The sequence below is a fragment of the Choloepus didactylus genome (assembly GCF_015220235.1).
Source record: "Choloepus didactylus isolate mChoDid1 chromosome 25 unlocalized genomic scaffold, mChoDid1.pri SUPER_25_unloc2, whole genome shotgun sequence".
In the NCBI taxonomy this organism is placed as follows: domain Eukaryota; kingdom Metazoa; phylum Chordata; class Mammalia; order Pilosa; family Megalonychidae; genus Choloepus; species Choloepus didactylus.
The window spans coordinates 4,936,062-4,951,008 of record NW_023637607.1 but is presented as its reverse complement, the minus strand read 5'-3'; the positions used below and the strand labels follow the sequence as shown (position 1 = coordinate 4,951,008).

Below are 14,947 nucleotides of genomic sequence, written 5' to 3'. Positions count from 1 at the left end.
CCTCTGCTTGGGTTTAGCCTAGAAGCAAGGCTCCCTCATTTCCTGATAGACATTGACGAGTGCCAGGAGCTGCCGGGCCTGTGCCAGGGGGGCGACTGTGTCAACACCTTTGGCAGCTTCCAGTGCGAGTGTCCACCTGGCTACCACCTCAACGAGGACACCCGCACCTGTGAGGGTGAGTATGGACCCTCTCTGGGCTGGACCAGGTGCCTTGTCTGCCTTGCTTTGCTCACCTGCCTTGCTGTCTGGAGCCCATTGGCAGGGACAAGGAAGGGAAGGTCTTATTGGAATGTATTTGTCTGCCCTTGGCTCTGTTGCCTTCTCCTCCCCCTTGTCTGACCTCTGGCCCTCCTACTCCTCCAAGCAGCTCAGAAGTGATCTGGCTTTACAAGGGCAGCCATGCCCTTCCTCCCTTGGGCAAAAGCTGACCAAGGCCCAGACCTCCGAATGGGAAGGAAAAGTCAGGGAAGGAACTGCTCCACCTTTCCTTCAGGCACCTCTTCTCCTGCATCCCTGTTGTTCTCATTTGAGCCTCATGGTGATGGCCAACAGCTAACTAGTGTCTGCGGAGTGCCCTCTGGAGGGACGTGTGCCTATTAGGGTCCCCATTTTCCAGATGCAGAAACTAAGGCTTGGGAAGTGTTCTGGTTTGCTAATGCTGCCAGAATGCAAAATACCAGAAATGGATTGGCTTTTATAAAAGGGTGTTTATTTGGTTACACAGTTAGGTAAAGTCTTAAGGCCATAAAGTGTCCATCAACAAAGGGTACCTTCACTGGAGGATGGCCAGTGGTGTCTGGAAAATCTCTGTTAGCTGGGAAGGCACGTGGCTGGTGTCTGCTCCAAAGTTCTGGCTTTCTCCCAGGATGTTCATCTCTAGGCTGCAGTTCCTCAAAAATGTCACTCTTAGTTGCTCTTGGGGTGTTTGTCCTTCCTTAGCTTCTCTGGAGCAATAGTCTGCTTTCAATGACTGTCTTCAAAATGTCTCTGTAAACTGCAGTTCCTCTCTCAGCTTCTGTGCATTCTTCAAAGTGTCCCTCTTGGCTGTAGCAAGCTTGCTCCGTCTGAGCTTATATAGTGCTCCAGTAATTTAATTCAGACCCACCCTGAATGGGTGGGGCAACACCTCCATGGAATTTATCCAACCAAAGGTCTTGTCCACAGTTGCTTGAATCACATCACCACGGAAATACCCAAAGGATTCCAAAATCTAATCAACACAAATATGTCTGCCCACACAAGATTGCGTCAAAGATAATAGCGTTTTGGGAGACATAATACATCGAACTGGCACAGGAAGATTAAGTGACTTGGCCTGGGGCACCCAGCTAGCAAGTGATGGGACCTGCCTCTGAGCTCAGCTATGCTGGCTCTTCAGTCCGAGTCCTTTCGATGCAATGTATCAAATCCATCTAGTCAGTTCATCATCTCATCTATTATTTTATTAAAAATTTTTTTAATTTGAAATAATTTCTATACTTACAGAGCAGTTGAAGGAATGGTACAAAGCCCACACAGAGAACTCCAACATAACCCCCATCCAGTTAGTTACCCAGACCCACCAACTTTTAACAAATTCCCACATTTGCCATTCCTTCCTTTCCTTCCTCCCTCCCTCCTTTTCTTCTTTCTCTTTCCTTCTTTCTCTTTTTCTTTATTTCTCTTTCTTTTTCCCTCCTTTCCATCCTTTCTTTCATTTATCTTTGTTTCTACCCATCCATCCACCTACCCACCTATCTGTTTGTCTTCTGTCTTATCTATTTTCTAAACATTTGAGAGTAGATTGTACACATCCTGCTCCTTGAACACTTAGTATTTCTATGTATACTTACTAAGAAGAAGGATATTCACTTATGTAACCACCTTATCAAGTTCAAGAAATCTAACTTTGATATAAAGCTTATAGTCTGTGTTTCAAATTTTCATATGTCCCAGGAATGTTCTTTTGGATATTTTCTCTTTCATCATTAGATCCAGTCCAGGACCTAATGATGAAAGACAAATGTATTGCATTTGTCATTGTCTCTTTAGACTCAGCCTCTCTCATTCTCTCCCTCATTCTCTCAAATTTTGGAAACATATACAATATAAACTTTCCCATCTCAACCACTTCCAAGCATAAAATTCAGGGGGATTGATCACATTCATAATGTTGCGCTACCCTCACCACCATCCATTACCAGACCTTTCTCATGAATCAAAACAGAATGCCCCTGCATTTCTGTGCATTAACACCATCCATTCTTTTCCTTCCTTTCAACCCGTATTCACTGAGCAGACACTTGCAGCCAGACACCAGACTCAGTTCACAAGGACAAACTATCTTTTACTCTGAGCAGCACTGCCTAGAAACTCAAGGAAACAGTGAAGGAAGGGAGAAATCGAGAATCTAAACACCAATTTTCTTTGTGTGTGGAGGTGGGAAACCTCAGAGGTTAATGAGTGCTATCCAAAGCAGAATCAGAGCCCCAAATGCTTGGAAAAGACTGTCGGGGAAAAGAGAACAGTCCTGTCAACCGACAGGCTGATGTGCTGCATTTCTTGACCATCACAGGGTGGGGAGACTTCACTGTGAAAGTCGATCTTGTATGTGGAGCCTGCCCAGGGCCAGTTCATACACTTCAGCCCTTTCCAGCAGTTAAACTCAGGAGTGTGTAGCTTGTGCAATCACACAGAGCTCTGCATCCAGCTCAGCCCCACAATTGGTTTAATGCTCTGCTTTTGAGTTCTTGAAATTAATATATTTTGAACACGGTGCCCCAATTTTCATTTTACACAGGATCCCACAAACGCAGTAGCCAGTCCTGATCAAACAGTTTTCCTTAGTCCAGGCATTGCTGGTGTATATGGTAATCTGTGATTGACTTTTTGAGGAACTCCCAAACTTTTCCATAGTGCTGGCACCATTTTACATTCCCACCAGAAAATGCTCCAATTTCTCTGCATCCTTACCATACCTTTTATTTACAGTTTTTTTAAAATCATAGCTACCCTAGTGAGTGTCGAGTGGTATCTCACTGTGGTTTTGATATGCATTTCCCTAATGACTAATGATGTTAAGCACAGGTGTCTTAGACTTTGTTCATTTTTCTTCATTTTTTTCTCTTTCTGCTCCTCTGGCTGGACTTTTGCTGTTTCTTTCTTCTGGCTGATCAAATCTGCTGTTGAACCATTCTGGTGAATTTTTCATTTCAGTTATTGTACTTCTCAGCCGCAGAATTTTATTTGGATCCTTTTAGAGACTTCTGTCTCTTATTGATGTACTCTATTTGATGAGACATCATTTGCCTGGTTTCCTTCATTATTCATCCATGATTTCCTTTAGCTCTTTGGCAATAGTTTAGACAGTTGATTTAAAGGCTCTGTCTAAAGTACAATGCCTGGGCTTCCTCATGGACAGATCCTATTAATTTCTTTTTTTTTGGTGAATGGGTCATACTTTCTTGTTCCTTTGCATGCCTCATAATTTTTTTAATTGAAAATTGGACATTTAAAATATTTTTAATGTGGCAACTGTGAAAATCAGATTCTAACGTCTTCCCAGGGCTAGTTGTTGCTGATTGTGTTGGGTTGTTGTTTGCTTCTTTAGTGACTTAAAAACATTTTTTTTTTTAATTGGAGCAGTTGTAAGTTTACAGAAATCAGGCAGAAAGTACAGGGTTCTGATATTCCCTCACACACATGGTTTCTCTATTAGCATTTTGCACTAGCATGGTACCTTTGTTACAATTGATGAAACATTATTATTATAATAATATTAGCTACAGTTCATAGTTTACATTAGGGTTCATTCTTTGTGTTGTAAAGTTTACGAGTTTTAAAAAATATTCTGGTTACATATATACAACCTAAAATTTCCCATTTTAACCACTTCCTATTATACAATTCAGTGGTATTATGATCACAGTATTGTGCTACTATCACCACCATTCTTTTTCAGAACTTTTCTGTCACCCCAACAGAAACTATGTACCAATTAAACATTAACCCCCCATTCCCTCTCCCCACTCCTGCCCCTGGTAATCTACATTCTAATTTATGACTTTGAATTTGCCCGTTAATTATTTCATATAAGTGAGATAATGAAATATTTGTCCTTTTGTGTCTGGTTTATTTCACTCCACATGATGTCTTCAAGGTTCATCCATTTTGCCACATGTATCATTATTCAGTCATTACTTTCAACAACTGAATAATATTCCATTATATGTATCTACCACATTTTGTTATCCATTCTTCTGTTGATGAACACTTGGGTTGCTTCCATCTTTAGGGAATTGTAAATAATGCTGCTATGAACATTTGTGTGCATATATATGTGTTTGAGCCCCTGTTTTCAATATTGGGGTATAAATCTAGAAGTGGGATTGTCAGGTCATATGGTAATTCTATACTTAACTTTATGGAAAACCACCAAACTGTTTTCCACAGTGACTGCACCATTTTACATTCCCACCAGCAACGAATCAATGAATTTCTCCACGTACTCACCAATACTTGTTATTTACCATTTTTAAAATAGTAGAAATACTAGCCATACTAGTGGGTGTGAAATAGTATCTCATTATGGTTTTCATTTGCAGTTCCATAATGGCTAATGATTGAACATCTTTCCATGTGTTCATTCTTCATTTGCATTTTTCATTTGTTACTCTTCATTTGCATAGCTTCTTTGGAGAAAGGTCTATTGAAGTCCTTTGCCCATTTTAAAATTGAATTGTTTGTCTTTTTGTTGTTCAGTTGTATAGTTCTTTATGAATTCTGGACATTAAACCCTTATCAGATAAATGGTTCCCAAATACGTTCTCCCATTGAATAGGTTGTTTTTACTTTCTTGATAATGTCCTTTTTTTTTTTTTTATTAAATTCGGTTTTATTGAAATATATTCATATACCATACAATCATCCATGGTATATAATCCACTGTCCACAATATGATAACATAGTTATGTGTTCATCACCACAATCTATCTCTGAACATTTTCCTTATATCAGAAAGAACCAGAACAAGAATAAAACATAAAAGTGAAAAAAGAACACCCAAATCATCCCCCCATCCCACCCCATTTGTCCTTTAGTTTTTATCCCCATTCCTCCATTCATCCATACACTAGATAAAGGGGGTGTGATCCACAAGGTCTTAATCACACTGTCACCCCTTGTAATCTACATTATTATATAATTGTCTTCAGGAGTCCAGACTGCTGGGTTGGAGTTTGGTAGTTTCAGGTATTTACTTCTAGCTATTCCAATACATTAAAGCCTAAGAGGTGTTATCTGTATAGTGCATAAGAATGTCCACCAGAGTGACCTCTCGACTCAATTTGAAATCTCTCAGCCACTGAAACTATTTTGTCTCATTTTGCATCCCCCTTTTGGTCAAGAAGATACTCTCAGTCCCACGATGCCGGGTCCACATTCATCCCCGGGAGTCATATTCTGCATTGCCAGGGAGATTTACACCCCTGGGAGTCGGGTCCCACGTAGGGGGGAGGGCAGTGAGTTCACCTGTCAAGATGGCTCAGTTAGAGAGAGAGAGGGCCGCATCTGAGCAACAAAGAGGTAATCAGGGAGAGACTCTTAGGCACCTTGATAATGTCCTTTTAATACACAAAGGTTTTTAATTTTGTTGTCTGTTTTTTCTTTTGTTGCTCATTCTTTTGGTATAAAGTCTAAGAAACAATTGCCTAACACAAGGTCCTAAAGATATTCCTTTTTCTGCTAAGAGTTTTATGCTTTTAGTTCTTATGTTTAGGTTTTTGATCCATTTTGAGTTAACTTTTGTGTATGATATGAGGTAGGTGTCCACTTTTCATTCTTTTGCATGTGGATATCCAGTTTTCCCAGTACCATTTGTTGAAAAGTATTCTTTCCCCTTTGAGTGGACTTGGCACCCTTGCCAAAAATCAGTTGGCCATAGATGTGAGAGTTTACTTCTTAACTCTCAGTTTTATTCCATTAGTCTGTGTCTGTCTCTTGTACCATACCATGCTGTTTTGACTACTGTAGTTTTGTAATAAGTTTTAAAACCATGGTGTGTAAGGCCTCCTACTTAATTCTTCTTTTTCAAGATGGTTTTTGGCTATTTGGGGCCCTTTACATTTCCATATGAATTTGATGATTAGCTTTTCCATTTCTGTTAAGAAGGCTGTTGGAATTTTTACTGCGATTGCATTGAATCTGTAAATCGCTTTGAGTAGGATTGATGTCTTAACAATATTGAGTCTTTGAATCCGTGGACACAGAATGTCCTTCCATTTATTTAAGTCTTCTTTAATTTCTTCCAACAGTATTTTGTAGTTTCTGTCTACAAGTCCCATATATCCTTGGTTAAATTTTTCCCTAGTTATTTTATTCTTTTGGATGCCATTGTAAATAGAATATTTTTCTTGATTTCCTTTTCAGATTGTCCATTACAAGTGTATAGAAATACCATTGAGTTTTGTGTGTTTATCTTGTACCCCGCCACTTTGATGAATTCATTGGTTAGCTCTGGTGGCTTTGTTTTGGATTTTCTGGGCTTTTCTATATATAGGATCATGTCATCTGCAAATAAGGAGAGCTTTACTTCTTCCTTTCCTACTTGGAAGCCTTTTATTTCTTTCTTGCCTAATTGCTCTAGCTAGAACTTCCAGCACAATGTTGAATAACAGTGGTGACAGTGGGCATCCTTGTCTTGTTCCTGATCTTAGAGGGAAAGTTTTCAGTCTTTCACCGTTGACTATGATGTTGGTGGTGGGTTTTTCATATGTATTCCTTATCATGTTGAGGGAGTTTCCTTCTATTCATAGTTTTCTGAGTGTTTTTATCAAGAAGGGGAGCTGAATTTTGTCAAATGCCTCTTCTGCATCAATTGAAATGATTATGTGTTTTTTTCCCTTTGTTCTATTAATGTGCTATCTTAATTTTAATTGATTTTCTTGTGTTGAACCAACCTTGTGTTCCTGATGTAAATCCCACTTTATCATATTGTATGATCTTTTAATGGTCTATTAGATTCAATTTGCTAGTATTTTGTTGAGGATTTTTGCATCTATATTCATAAGGAATAATCATATAGTATTTTCTTTTTCTTGTGTAAAATCTTTACCTGGCTTTGGTATTAGGGTGAGTTAGAAGTGTTCCCTCCTCTTAAGTATTTTGGAAGAGTTTGAGCAGGATTGGTGTCAATTTTTCTTTGAATGTTTGGTAAAATTTATCAGTAAAGCCATCTGATCCTGAACTTTTCTTTGTTGGAAGGTTTTTGATTGCTGATTCAGTCTCTTTACTTGTTATTGGTCTGTCTGAATCTTCTCTTTCTTCTTCAGCCACTATAGGTAGTTTGAGTGCTTCTAGGAATTGTTCATCTAGATTATCTAATTTGTGTTGTTATACAATTGTTTGTAATATCCTCTTATTGTCCCTTCTATTTCTGTGAGGTCAGTAGTAATGTTTTCCCTTTCATTTCCAACTTTAGTTATTTGTGTCCTCTCTTTTTTCCTTTGTAGTCTAGCTAAAGGTTTGTTAATTTTATTGATCTTTTCCAGGAATCACCTTTTGGTTTTGTTGATTCTGTTTTAAAAAATCTTATTTCATATATCTCTGCTCTAATCTTTATTATTTCCTTCCATCTGCTAGCATTGGGTTTAATTTGCTCTTCTTTTCCTCTTCCAGGTATGAGGTTAGGTCACTGATTTGAGATCTTTCTTTTTTAATGTAAGTATTTAGAGCTATAAATTTTCCTTTCAGCACCACCTTTGCTACATCCCATAAGTTTTGGTACATTGTGGCTTCATTTTCATTTACCTCCAGCTATTTCCTAATTTCCCTTGTGATTTCTTTTTTGACCCCTTGGTTAAGTGTACATTGTTTAATTTCCACATATTTGTGAATTTTCTAGTTCTCCCTCTGTTATTCTATTGATTCTATCTCCATTCCATTGTGGTTGGGGAAGATACATTGTATGGTTTTCATCTTTTTAAATTTATTTAGACTCATTTTGTGGCCTAACATGTAGCCTTTCCTGGAAAATGATCCATGTGACTAGAAAAGGATGTGTATTCTGCTGCTGTTGGGTGAATTGTTTTATATATGTCTATTAGGTTTAGTTGATTTATAGTATCATTCAAGTCTTCTGTTTCCTTGTTGATCATCTGTCTAATGTTCTATCCGTTATTGAAATGGTATATTGAAGTCTCCTTGTGTTAATCTAGAATCTACTGTTTTCCTTTCAAATCTGTCAATATTTGCTTCATATATTTTGGGGCTCTACTGTTAGGTGCATATATATTCATAATTGTTTTATCTTCTTATTAAATTGACCCCTTTATCAGCATATAGAGTCCTTTTTTGTCTTGTGTAACAGTTTTTGACTTAAAGTCTGTTTTATCTGGTAACATAGCTACCCCAGCTCTCTTCTGGTTACTATTTGGATGGAATATTTTTTCCATTCTTTCTCTTTCAATGTACTTATGTCTTTGAGTTTAGGTGAGCCTCTTGTAAACATATATAATTGGAGCATGTATTTTTTTAACCATTCTGCCAATCCCTGCCTTTTGATTGGACAGTTTGATCCATTTACATTTAAAGTAACAACTGATAATGTAGCACCACCTTCTACCATTTTATTCTTTATTTTTTGTAAGTTTTATACCATTTTTTTCCCTCAATTATTTCATTAATGTCTATTTTTTCCTTTAGTTGATCTTTTGTAATGAATCCTTTAGAATCTGTTTCTTATATCCTTCTGTGCATATTTTTCCAATATTTTCTTTGTGGCTAACATGGGGATTAAATTTAACATCCTAAATCTGTAACAATCTCATTTGATTTGATACCAACTTTACTATATACAAACTGTGTTCCTATGTCTTTCCCTCCCTCCAGCTTTTGGTTCTGGTCACAAATTACATCTTTATACACTGTGTTCAAAACCATAGATTTATTGCTACTTTTTGTGCATTTGCATTTTAGATCCTGTAAGAAGTAAAAAGTGGAGTTACATACCAGATATATAATACATTAATACTGGCATTTATAACTACCCACCTGGTTACCTTTACTAGAGATATTTATTTTTTTATGCTGTTTCAACCTACTGTCTAGTGTCCCTTCCTTTCACTCTGAAGAGCTCCCTTTAGTATAGCTTGGAGAACAGTTCTAATTATGATGAACTCCCTTAGTTCTTGTTTATCTAGAAATGTCTTAACTCTCCATTTTTCTGAAAGACAGTTTTACTGGATATGAAATTCTTGGTTGGCAATTATTTTCTTTTAGCACTTTAAAAATTCCGTTCCACTTCCCTCTTGCTTCCATGGTTTCTGATGAGAAATTGGCACTTAATCTTACTGAGGTTCCCATGTACATAACATGTTGTTTCTCTCTCGCAGCTTTCAAGATTCTCTTTCTTTGGCATTTGACAGGTCTGGGTATGGATCTCTTCAAATTTATCCTGTTTGGGGTTCATTGGGATTCTTGGATTTGTATATTCATGTCTTCCATTAAATTTGGGTGGTTTCCAGCCACTGATGCTATCCCACAGGTCTCTTAGGCCCTGATAACTTTTTTCATTTTTTTTTCTTTCTGCGCCTCAGCCTAAACCATTTCAATTTTCTTATCTTCAAGTTCATTGATTATTTCTTCTGCCAGCTCCATTCTAATATTGAAACCCTCTAGGGATTTTTTTAAAATTTCAGGTATTATGAACTTCAGCTTGATTTGGTTCCCTTTCAATATTTCTTTCTTTCATCTGTTTTATCTGTTGTTGGACTTTTGAGTTGTTTCTGGCTATTATGAGTAAAGTTGCTGTGAGCACCTGAATACAAGTCTTTGGGTGTACATATGTTTTATTTTTTTCTTTATTAGAGAAGTTGTGGGTTTATAGCACAATCTTGAATAAAATACAGAATTCCCACATACCACCCTATTATTAACACCTTGCATTCATGTTTATGTTCATTCCAATTGATGTAATATAATTAGTAATATAATTGTACTATTAACTGTAGTCCTTGGTTTAACTTAAAGTTGACTCTATATTGTAGTTCCATGGATTTTTAAAAATTTTTATTCTGTTACCATATATACAACCTAACATTTCCCCTTTGAACCACGTTCAGATATTACCTTAACAGTGTTGTGCTACCATCACCATCATCCATTACCAAAACATTTCCATTGTTCCAAACAGGAACCTGTACATTTTAAGCCTTAACTTCTCATTCCCTGTTCCAACCCCATCCCCTGGTAACCTATATCTAGATTCTGACTCTATGAGTTTGCTTATTCTAACTCTTTCATATCAGTGAGATATTACAATATTTGTCCTTTCTTGTCTGGCTTATTTCACTCAACATGATGTCTTCATCATCCATGTTGTTGCATAAATCAGAACCCCATTCCTTTTTAATGCTGAATAATATTCCATTCTTTGTATATACCACATTTTGTTGATCCAACCATTGATTGATGGACACTTGGGGTGCTTCCATCTTTCGGCAATTGTGAATAATGCCGCTAAGAACATCAGTGTATCTATCTCTTTACTGATACTTTCTTTGTGTTCATCTATCATTTTCCTTATTTCTTTTAGTTCTTTGTCCATGTTTTCCTTTAGCTCTTTGAGCATGTTTCTGGTCATTTGCTTAAACCTTTGTCTGGTATGTCCAAAGTCTGGTCGTCTTCATTGATGTTTTCTGATATTTTATCTTGTTCCTTTGGATGAACCATCCTTTCCTGTTTTTTTTTTTCAGTTAATTCCATATTGTACCTTTCTATGTCACTAAAATGTCTGTACATTTTAAGTTGATTTTGAAATGAAACTCAGTCCCATGGTGAAGTGACTCCACCAGATCTGGGGTAGGGAGTTGTCATCCAGACAATTCACAGATGCCACCCATCTCCCCATACCCCTCCCTCCCCTGCAGACATTGATGAATGCTCTGCACACTCGGACATCTGTGGCCCTGGCACCTGCTATAACACCCTGGGGAACTACACCTGTGTCTGCCCGGTGGAGTACCTGCAAGTCAACGGCGGCAACAACTGCATGGGTAGGAAGTATGATGACCAGGGGAATGGGAGTGACTGAGTCTTAGAAGATTGTGGAGAGGTGTATTTGGGGAGGATAGAGAGGGAGGCCTTGGATGTAATTAAAGTGCTTGGATGCAGCAGAGAACAAGAAAGGCGAGGCTGCAGGACTCAGGGATGCAGGGCTGCCATAAATGGCTGCCCAGGTTGTGCACTGCCCAACAAAGACTGAAATGTGAAGAATGCCTCCAGGTATCTTGGGGGAGAGACTCAAGCCAGTAATTTCCAAATGGATCTGTGAATGTGTTCCTGTCTGTCTGACGCTCTCTTTCTCTGGCTTGGGAGACCCTGACCCAATCCTCTCTCTGACTCCAACTGCAGACATGAGAAAAAGTGTCTGCTTCCGGCACTATAATGGCACGTGTCAGAATGAGCTGGCCTTCAACATGACTCGAAAGATGTGCTGCTGCTCCTACAACATCGGTCAGGCCTGGAACAGACCCTGTGAGCCCTGCCCCACCCCCACCAGCTGTGAGTGCCCCTCCTCCACCTCCTTACCAGCCTGGCCCTTCTTAACCCAGTGTTGACAGAAGCACTTAGGGTTCCCAGGTTAGTCCTGTTTGTTATGTTGAGAGCTCAAGAGTCAAAGTTATGTCCCAGTGCATGGAAATCAATAATTTTCAGGGTGAGAAAAGCATTCCTTCCATTTTGCAGATTTTGAGAACTTGGGAACTGGTCCATCAGGGTTCATTTGTTGGGAGAGCCCTTGAAGACTCACAGGGCAGTGTGGGGATTGGTGTGCTAGTGGGTGCCTGGCAGAAGCAGGGACCGTTGGGCTAGGGAAGGGGCAGACATGGGGAAGCTCACAGGAGGCTGGCGACCTTGACAGGAATGGAAGTTAGTATAAGGGAGGGCACTCCGGGCAGGGGAGCAGCACAAGCACAGGCCTGGAGGCAGGAGGAGCAGGGCATATTGGCAGCTGGCACAAGACCTGTGGGGATGGTCTAGCAGCCAGCCTCAGGGTCAACAGGCTGCAGAAATGGGGCATGTAAAGCCTTCTGGTCCAACAGGGAAGGGTGATGATTGAGCATCTCTGGGTGCCCGAGTCTTGTGCTGGGTTCTAGGAAACAAGGATAAAGAAGACCCTGGGCCACCTCCCAAGCGATGCAGGCTGGAGGAAGATGCAAACCAACGATTCTGGTCATGGGATTGTCAAGACGGGTCACATGTAGCCGACAGGTTCCATGCTGGGACTTAGGGATGGCCCCTGAACTTGGGTGATCCGAAGGGCAGGTTGAAAAGAGGACAGGACAGAAGTCCATGCCAGCAAAGGGGCTGGCTGAGATCAGTCTGTCTCATCACAGTGCAGTAGAGGGAGAGCATGAGGGCTAGGGCCAGGTGGCGAGGGTGCCACCAAACCCCTGCACACAACGGATGGTTCCGTGGGTCCAGGGAGTCCCGTCCTTTCTGGGGATCCATCTCAGGGTGGAGGGTTGGGTAAGGGAGGCTTTACTGAAGGTGCTGGCTGAGGCCTTGAGGTTGAAGTGGGGTTCTCTAGAGAAGGGAAGGGGGAGCAGGGAACAGCATATGCAAAGGTTTAGAGATGTGATGGAACGTGTGAGTAGATTGGAGTGGCCGGAGTCTAGCAGTTATAGTTGGAGGAACGGTGGGGGCAGGAGATGGAGGTCTTGAGGTCTAAACTTGAGGGCCGTGGGGAATGGTTGAAGATGCTTAGGCCGGCGAGGGATGGGGTAGGTCGGGTCTGTGAGTTGGAAAAGGACAGTGCCCGGGTCACAGCTTTTATCCCTCCTCCCAGTGCTAGTCAAATGGATGGAGAGAGGGAGGGGACAAGGAGACCTGGTAGAAGAGGCTGGGCCAGGACTGGGTGGTCCAGAGGGAGGGATGGAGTGATTGCATAGGTGTGGAGGAGGGGTCCTCGGGGGAGGTCCGGCCTGCAGCCCCCAGCCCCGCTCTGTTCTCCTTTGCCCAGTGGACTATCAGATCCTGTGTGGGAACCAGGTTCCTGGATTTGTCATTGACGTCCACACGGGGAAGCCCCTTGGTGAGTGACTGCCAGCCCCTGTGCATGGTGCCAGGACCCTCTGCCACCATCCTCTCCCCGCTCTCAGTTCCCTTTCCAGCCCTCCCCCAGCACCTCCAACCCACCCCCACCCCAGGCCTGGCCAGGAATCCCAGAAACACTTCCTTTTCAAGTTACATGTGGTTTTGCAGAATTGACTACCTCAGTGCCAAACTTCAAGTATGTGGCATTTAATCGCTGAACCCACTTTTCATTGTTTCAACCCCATGGATGTATTCTCCTTATTAAAAAAGAAAGGGGGATTCGTGACAGATAAGACACACTTTGCCTTTATTCACCTCCCAAAATCATCCCCAGAGGGGCCCAAGGCTTTATGCTTGGAGTAGTTCTTTCTTTCTAGTTCGTTTTTTTCACCCCTGCATTTAAATACATGTATAGGTCCTCCATTGAAAATGTGGTGGTATTTTCTGGGGATTTTTATGTAAATTACATGATACCGTACGTACATGGTCTGCAACTTGCTCTTTTCACCCGGCAGCAGCGTCTTGAAGAAGCAGCCATGCTTTTATAAGCAGTGTTTCTCATTCTTCTGCCCCACTGCGTAGTTTTCCCTGGTGCTACATCCCAGTGGTGAGCTCTCAGTGATGGACGCTTAGGTTGTTTCCAGGTTCTTACAAAAAAAAGAAAAACAAAACAGTCTTACTGAGTTGCAATCCGCATAGCATACCCTTCACCCATTTGAAGTGTACGATTTAGTGGTATTTAGTATATTAGTATATTCACAGAGTGATGTAGCCGTCTCCTCAATCTAAGTTTGAAGCATTCTCATCACCCCAGAAAGAAACCTCATACCCATTAGCCTCCATCCCCCATTCCCCACTCCCTCCAGTTCCAGCTGCCACTGATCTACTTACTATCTCCATGGATTTGCCTCTTTTAGACATTTCATATAAATGGAGTCTACAGTATGTGGCCTCTTATGACTGCTTCTGTCACCTTAGCATCATGCTTTTGAGGTTCATCCATGTTGTAGCATCTATCAGTACCTCACTCCCTTTTTATCAGCTGTGTATATATATATATATATATATATATATATATATATATATATGCCATTTTAGCCTTTTTAAATAGTCATTCAATTCAATGGCATTAATTACTTACGCAGTGTTGTGCTACCATCATCACGGTCCATTATTAAAACTTTTTCATCCCCCTGCCACGGGTTCATCTCTTTATGCCTTAAACCTATGATCTCCATTAGAAAAGGCCAGAGTCTAACCAGATAGTGATTCAATGGGTTTGGGCTTCTTTCAAGCAACCTCCCGCTCAATTAAGAGTATAAGGACAGACAGTAGTTTAAAAGTAAAGAGTAGTCAAGACAAGAATTCACCTTTAACACATTTTTACTAAAGGAGCACTTAAGGTAAAAGGAACAAGTTTACAATGTAAAGATTAATTGATACATTACCAAGCCTGGGAGCCCCCACTCCTCTAGATGCAGCTGGACATGAGATCAGAGAGAGCTCCCCCTTGTCTCAGTTACAGAAAATTTATAGCCCTTGATTTAGAGTAACTTTAAGTTATATTCTATTTTTGCATTAAATGATGCTTCATGAACATGAATGTCTCGTGAAGTGAAGCATCTCAACCCATGAGCTGTTCAAGATCAAAGAAGGCATCCACATTACCAGAGACTTAGCCTTGAAGGCCCATAAAACTCTACTGATAATATTTTTACTAAGCTGCGATTTCTGTAAGAGCAATATAACATGCTTTTACTTGTATAAAAATTAGAAATGAGATTACTTTTACTTGTCTCTAACTTGTTAATACAGTTTTTCTTATTCTATTCTATTGATTAGTTTAGCCATTACCTCATATTGATAAACATACATT

At 40.3% G+C, this 14,947-nt stretch overlaps 1 protein-coding gene across 1 annotated transcript in view; it reads left to right on the top strand.

Moving 5' to 3' along the window:
* Nucleotides 1-14,947, top strand: part of FBN3 (fibrillin 3) — a 77,321-nt gene that overhangs the window by 29,253 nt on the left and 33,121 nt on the right. Inside the window, exons 38-41 of the mRNA XM_037824424.1 lie at nucleotides 50-175; nucleotides 10,905-11,030; nucleotides 11,389-11,538; nucleotides 12,998-13,069. Coding sequence (XP_037680352.1) covers nucleotides 50-175; nucleotides 10,905-11,030; nucleotides 11,389-11,538; nucleotides 12,998-13,069 — 474 coding nt within the window. The remainder of the gene's footprint in view (nucleotides 1-49; nucleotides 176-10,904; nucleotides 11,031-11,388; nucleotides 11,539-12,997; nucleotides 13,070-14,947) is intronic.